General features: G+C 31.4%; 1 protein-coding gene across 1 annotated transcript; it reads right to left on the bottom strand.

Moving 5' to 3' along the window:
- Positions 1 to 5,813: 5,813 nt before the first annotated feature.
- LOC7476398 (protein IRX15-LIKE) lies at positions 5,814 to 7,352 on the bottom strand. Its single transcript, XM_024600356.2, has one exon. It carries the CDS (start codon positions 6,975 to 6,977, stop codon positions 6,042 to 6,044), a length of 936 nt encoding a protein of 311 aa, XP_024456124.1. The 5' UTR covers positions 6,978 to 7,352; the 3' UTR covers positions 5,814 to 6,041.
- Positions 7,353 to 7,750: the final 398 nt, after the last annotated feature.

Genomic DNA, 7,750 nt, shown 5'->3' with positions numbered 1-7,750 from the left:
TATTATTTTTTTTAAAAAACACTGTAAATTGTTGCAATGTTTTCTCATGTGATTTTTTTATAATTTTTTCCAAAATTATATTTGTCAATTTTTTTTTAATATTGAGTTGGTTAAGAATTATAATTACAATAAAGCTAAATCATATGAGGAAAGCGTTGTAGTTTTTCTCACAAAACACTGTGGATTGCTATAATATTTCTCTGAATAGTTTTTTAGTTTATTTTATTGGGAAAAACGCTATAGTTTTCCTCACAAAACATTGTCAATTGCTGCAACATTTTTTCTCATGGGTTTTTTTCCTTCCAAAATTATCTTTATTGATTTTTTTTAATATTAAGTTGGTAGAGAATTTAGCTTTGTTTTTTTTTTTTTTGCTTTTTATTAACTGAAAAGCTAAATCATGTGGCGAAAGCACTGTATCTTTCCTCACAAAACACTGTAGATTGCTACAAATTATTTTGTTCAGTCTCTAAGTTTTTAATCACCAACACAACTTTTTTTTCCTTCATGAAATATTTGCTCCATCATACCTTTAATTTTTATTACTTATCTAGCGTTGGTTCACAATTATAACACCATCAAGTGCATTTGTTTTATAAGCTCGCGGCAGCGCGCGGGCAAGTCATCTCGTGATATACTGTTATGCCTCTCTATAATTAGGTGAAATTAATAAAAGAAATGTAATTTTATAGATTATTCAAAATTAAAAAAAATAATAATCAAAGGGACAAGGATCAATTGTGAAGGAAAAATGAATTGCAGAGGTTTGTCTGAATCCATATAGAGGGATAATGTTGAGTTCGAGGAGGAGAGAGACAAGAAAAAAAAGAAACGGTTGTTGGCATCAATTATAGACATGTTAGGTGCACGCGCCGCCCCATCGCAAAAGGGAGCTGAGACTTTTCAAACACCACCACAAAAGACAATGTTTGATGGTGAGATGACCCTGCATGCGTCGTCCTAAGAGCATGGAACTGCTCATTTGTTGGCGAGTATCATGCATGCACCAACAAGTTTTTTTAATAATATTTAATATATGTTAACTTACTATAATGCTCTTAAGTAACATTCAAATTAACAATAACACCAAAGTAAAATAATAAAAAAACAAAGTTTTTGTAAGAGAGTTATGCTAATTTTATCTTTAAGAGCAACAAGATAATTTTAATATTTTGAAAAAAATTAAGAAGACCATAACGTCCATGATTAAAAGGTATTATATTTTTTTATTATAAGGATAAATAAATAATTTTACTATGTAAAAAAATTAAGTATTTTTAGATTAGGAGCAATTTTATCATATAATTATTCTAATGAATATTGATTTGTTCCTGGAATTACGTAACTTGCTTTAAAAGAGGATTTGAAAGCAACCATATACCTAATATTTTCATACTTTCATGCAATAAATCTGCCATTTCATCATTAAGAAGTCTGTCTTGGAACTCGTTATCATTTTTTTTGTACAAATATTCATAAACAATCATGGATTAAAGAGCTTTAAAACAAAAATAAATTGGCAAATGCTAAAAGAAAAATATAAATCTAAATGAACCATAAATATTTTTGCGCTTTGTTTTTCTAGATCAAAAGTACAAAAGGACCTCATTGGCTCATTTCAACTCTCTTTATATTATTTCCATCAAATTTAAAACCCTAAATAAAGAATAAAGTTTTATTGCATCGTCTTCTTTTTAATTATCTTTTTAAAATTCTTTAATGGTGTCGGAGTTGTAGATTTTTTTTATATCATAAAATTTGCTAATTGAGGAATAAAAAAATAGTGTATGTGCTGATGAAATAGAAAAATTTACTGATGAAATTCCACCTTTGAAAAATTTAGATTAATTAAGATTTTCTCAACATACAGAAACGTAAAATGAAGTTTTTGGATGAAAATATAAATACCTAAAACTATAGAGACCAAATTAAAAAAAAATCAAAATATTACAAATCAATTGAACTTTCTTTTAAAATTCATGGATCAAATTGTAAGCAAAGTTCATGATCAAATCATAACCACCTAACTTACAGAGCCACAATGCAAAAAGAAAAACTTAAGGGATGAAATTAATTTGTTTTTTGCTTATCAAAGGAATAATTATTTTCCAGCTCGATGTTGTAGCTAATTATCAAAATTTATTTTTGTTTTTTTAATCAAAATAGATATTTCAATGAAAGACAATGAATTATTTTTTTTTTTATGAAAAAAATATATTTTGTTAGAAGAATTATTTTTTTATGTATTTTTTAGTGAAATATATATTTTTATTAACAATATATTTTTAAAACAAAAGATAGTGAAAACTAAATTAAAGGTTCGCTAAAATTCTCAATCAAGAAAAACATATCTCTTCAATCTAAAGTTCATTTCCTGATTAATGCATTTTTTTTTATTTTAACCAAAGCATTTTTTAAAATCAGAAGCATTATTTTTTAAAATAAAAACTAATAATGATCTCAAAAAAAAATTGAATAAAAAATATTAAAACAATGTATCAATATTTTTTATTTGATTGAAGGAAAAACAATTAGTTAATGTAGTAAAATCATGTTAAAAATGTATTAAGAATAACAAAAAAATAAATTTCATTTTTATTGAATAATCATGAACACGTTTTTAATTTCTTTTGCATACAATAATTAAAATATAAATTGTTAAAATTCTCATAAAAAACTATAATATTACTTACGAACCATAATAAAATTGAATAATAATTTAAATATCATGTTTAGTATTTTATTTATAATGCATTGCAATCAAAATCTAAAATAAATTAAAAAAGTAAAAGACTAGAAAGAGGCTAGATGCTTGGGCTAAGAAATTAGGCCCGCATGCTTTGCTTTAAAAAAAAAAAAGGTTTGGTATATGTGGCTTGCAAAGCCACGTTTGCACGCCTATCCTTTTATATATATAAAAGAACCATGATAAAATTGAATAATAAATTAAATATCATGTTTAATATTTTATTTATAATGCATTGCAATTAAAATCTAAAAATAAACTGATAAAAAAAAAGACTAGAAAAAACCTAGATGTCTGGGCTAAGAGATTAGGCTCGCATGCTTAGCCTAAAAAAAAAAGAAGCTTGGTGTATAGGCTTGCAAAGCCATGCTCGCGCGCCTATCCTTTTATATATATCTATATAAGAACCATGATAAAATTAAATAATAATTTAAATATCATATTTAATATTTTATTTATAATGCATTGCAATGATAATCTAAAAAAGAAATTGAAAGAAACATACTACAAAGAGGCTAGATGCATGGGCTAAGAGATTAGGCCCACATGATTGGCCTAACAAAAAATAAGCTTGGTGTGTGAGGGCTTGCAAAGCCATGCTCGCGTGCCTATATATATATATATATATATATATATATATATATGAACCCTGATAAAATTAAATAATAAATTAAATATCATGTTTAATATTTTATTTATAATGCATTGCAATAAAAATCTAAAAAAGAAATTGGCAAAACAAAAGACTAGAAAAAAGCTAGATGCTTGGGCTTAGAGATTAGGCCCGCATGCTTGGCCTAACAAAAAAAAAAGGCTTGGTGTGTGTGGGTTTGCAAAGCCATGCTTGCACGCCTATCCTTTATATATATATATATAATGAGGTCACATGAGAGATGACTATAAAGTTGGGTTTTAAATTTTAATATTTAAAAATTTATTTTCAATATATTTTCTCATGAAAATGACTAATAAACAACCTAAGATCTATTGAGAAAGGAGAGAAAGTGCATCTAGTGGAATAACAAAACATCATTTTATTTTAGATGTATTTTATAATTGTATAATAAGTGCATATAATAGTAAAAGACCATTATGTTTTAGATGTATGGTACGAGTTAGGTGGCTCGCAGTATGCCGCGAGCTTATCTTTTATTTTTATAAAAAATTTGGGTTCTTATGCGGGCAGCACCCATGGCTAGTTTCGATCCTGCATAACCAATGATCCAAGGCTATTTTGGGTTCTGTAGCTGCAAGACCCAAGGATAGTTGGGTCTTGACGTATTCCAAGCGCCACATGTGCATTGGGGTTTGCCCAGCACACAACAGGTAGCCCAAGCGTCACCTGTGTAATTAGTCTGCTGACACACATGCAGACAGCTCAAGCGCCACGTGTCCCCATGTGGTTTTTCTTCAATAGTGATAACAATTTTTTAAAATTTATTAATGATGATAATAATACTAATAGTGTAAATTTTTAATTTTACATTTCAAATCAAATCTATGGTTGTTTTTTAATATTAAGAATAATTTGTTTCTAATTTAGTAATTATTTTATTAATAATATTAATTATTATAAAAATAATTATATTTATAACACAAAAGACAATATTTTTAATATTAATACTTTGGTAATAGTAAAAATAATAATATTCATAACACAAATAATACTATTTTTAATTCTAAGAATATTTATAACACAAATAATAATATTTTTTATATTAAGACTTTGAATTATTATAAAAATAATAATATTGTAACACAAATAATAATATATTTGATATGAATATGTTGAATTATAAGAAAAATAATAATATTGAGAACACAAATAATAATATTTTGATATGAATACTTTGAATTATAAGAAAAATAATGATACTTAGAACACAAATAATAATATTTTTTTAGATGAATACTTTGTAATAGAAGAAAAATAATAATACTTACAACACAAATTATAATATCTTTTATATTAATACTTAGAATTGTTGAATATTTTTAATAATACTGCGTTGCGGGCTCACTTTTTATTTTTATAAAAAATATCATAAGAATTTAGAATATAAATAATAATTTGTTTTCAATATTAATAATAATATTTTCTTTCAAAGTTATTAATTATAATAAAAATAATAATATTTCTTACACGGGCAACAACCCAAGCGCCACGTGTGCGCTTGGTTTGCCCAGCATACTGGCAGCTAGCCCAAGCACCACGTGTGCACCTGGTTTGCCCAGTACACAGGAGGCAGCTTAAGCGTCTAAGGCTGGACAGACCGCGCACCAGGTGGCTGCAGCCTGGGGCGAGACCAGTAGGCGTGGCCTGGCCAGCGCCCAGGCTTGACAGCCAAGCTCTAGGTGTCCGTAGCCCCAGTGGGCGCACCTCCAGCCTGGCGCTTAGGGCCTGCTGGCCGCAACCTTGTACATACCCCCACCAAACAGTGCAGTCCACAGTGAAAGCACTCACATGACCGCTACAGTGTAATCCACAGTAAATTCATTCACAATGCACAGTAGCTCGCGCTACACTGAACAAACAGTGTAGTCCACAGTGAAAGCACTCACAAGATCGCTACAGTGTAGAACAATGCAATTCACAATGAATTCATTCATAGAGTATAGTAACCTGCGCTATAGTGAAATACTGATCCATTTTAATTATAGTTAATAATAAGCATCGCAATACTGTAAAAGCAAACGCGGCTATGATAATTTTTTTTATTTAAAAAAATCAGATTTCGGAGTGTTTTTCTTATGGTTTGGATGATGTAAGAAAATCGTTTAATTTTTTTTTAAAAAATCATTTTGAAGCATTTTAGCATGAGGGCATTTGAAAAAACGCTTCAAAGACATTATTACCAAACAATTATACATTACTTGTTGTGCTTGCCATTCATGTCGTGACTGCCTCCGCAGGAAAATCCATGTCCTAGACAGTTTTTTGTGGTTTCGAAACGACAAGCACGCATGTGCAATAAATGATCAATTTCCCACAAAACTTCATCATCTGAACTATTTATTTGTTTCTGACTTGAGCATTGTGCTGCCATAGCAATGAACAAAGAGAAAAAACACAAAATTGACAACTGAGACTTTCAATTCCGTGAAATTACAACTTACATAGCCAAAAAGAATTATTTTTTACACTCCCCAGCCAAAGAAAAGAGAAAAGGGAAGAACAAAAGGAGGGTCTAAGAATTTGAAATGATCATAAATAAACCACATTTTATACCTTGTTTATACCACCATTGACCCCTTGGGAAGACCCTTATCATGATCAAGAGGATACTCGAAACAATTAGGGAGAAGAAGCTGCTGTATGGTTGCGACAGAACTGGAAGCTATTCTCATCCATTTTCTCTACCACAAAATGAGCAAGCATGTCATTAGACTCCACCAGGTTCTCTCTGCACAAGAACTCATCACCATAAATTCTCTCCACATTTCTGTAGTAATCATGCACGAATATGTGAGTCTTAGCATTGCTAGCCTTCTTGCTCCTAGCTAGCACACCAGATGTGAAGATTGGTGTCATCCTCCCCGGCCCCTCTGGTCCATCCCCTCTAGGCCCATCGATCAATATCACATCCCAGTCAACCTCGTAAACATGATTAGGCAAGTCATTAATCCCAAGCTTACACTCTGAGAAGAGTAAATTCTGCACTGGCCTGCATTCATTTTTTATTTGCTCCTTGGTGGAGGCAATAAGCTCTCTCATTTCTTTCATCTTGGTTGTGTATTGGACATCAAAGACATCAATTTCAGGATGCAACTCTTCATAATAAGCTGCGTAGTAGCGGTTTTCTTCGATGAAAACGGTGCGGCCGTTGTGGTTAAGAGCTTTCCAAAGAGGTGTCTCGTGTGTTAGACCAAAAACAAGAAAGTTACAAGGAGATGAACACTTTCTAAGTACATCAGATATTGGCTTGATTTCGGCATGGGACATATGGAAACTGTCATTGGATCTCGAGGCATAGTGGAGGAGAGTATTGATTACTGTTGTTGGCAGTGGAGCATTATTGCCAAAGGTGGAGCTAGAAGCGGAGCCAGTGGCCATGGTGGTGGTGATGGTTTTTATAGGTAAAGTCTCTCTCGTGTAGATTAGTGTAAGAAGGAAAGCGATGGTGAAGAAAGATACAAAGGCAAGGAGCCATAATCGATTGGAGCCTCCTTGTTTCTGGATGTAAGGATGAAGAAGGATCAGCTTTGTGTTGTTATTGTTATTGTTCTTCATTTTTTGAGTGAGAGGGAGAGAAAGAGAGAGAGAAGTGTAAGCGTGAAATCTCTGATCTGGCTGTGCTGTGGTGGTCAAGATCTTGAATCTTGATGGAAATGAGAAAAGAGAGAATGATTTTAAAGATGGGGTTAGCTAGCTCAAGGCAGCATATCAATGTTTGAAGCAACAGGAGATGGAGCTCAGCCAAGTACGAACAATGACATGTTAATCACATTTCAAATGAACCTAATGCTACCATTGAAGAGAAATAATTACCTCATATTTGGGAGCTGATATTAATTTGCACTGATTTATTTTATTTAAAAAATGCAATTACGATTGGCCAAACGACTCCTTTTTTTTTCTTTTTTTTTTCATGGTCATGGAAAAGAACAGGGAAATCCGTCCACATTTGATGTGCAATAGGAGCAAGACGCAAAGTGGTTGGGCTGGAGCTAGCCGTAGCTGGTGTGTCTCCAGCGACCCCATAACTAATTACAAGTCAGAAGTCGCTTTTCCTTCTTCATCTTAGTTTTAGTTCTCAAGCAACCTCTATTATACAATATCATTTCTTAAAATGGTAGTTACCTTCTGAGAGAGACCATTTACCTGCAAAAGATTCCTGTCCAAAAGCAACCGTTGGATTATATATGCCACATCCCACCTCCTGTAGTTGCTGATTAGTTGAAGCACGGGAGTTTTTTTTTTTTTTTTTATTAATGTGATTGTTCGGACTAGCTTGCACGTATATTGACTAATCTTATGGATCTGAAGTTAACGATCATGTAAGC

Source organism: Populus trichocarpa, chromosome 5, assembly GCF_000002775.5.
Source record: "Populus trichocarpa isolate Nisqually-1 chromosome 5, P.trichocarpa_v4.1, whole genome shotgun sequence".
Classification (NCBI taxonomy): Eukaryota; Viridiplantae; Streptophyta; class Magnoliopsida; order Malpighiales; family Salicaceae; genus Populus; species Populus trichocarpa.
The sequence above is the reverse complement of the archived record's forward strand: the minus strand, read 5'-3'. Positions and strand labels throughout refer to the sequence as shown.

Bases quoted from the DNA above. Each gene is read 5' to 3' on its own strand.
- LOC7476398 (XM_024600356.2), bottom strand. From the start codon at position 6,977: ATGAAGAACAATAACAATAACAACACAAAGCTGATCCTTCTTCATCCT.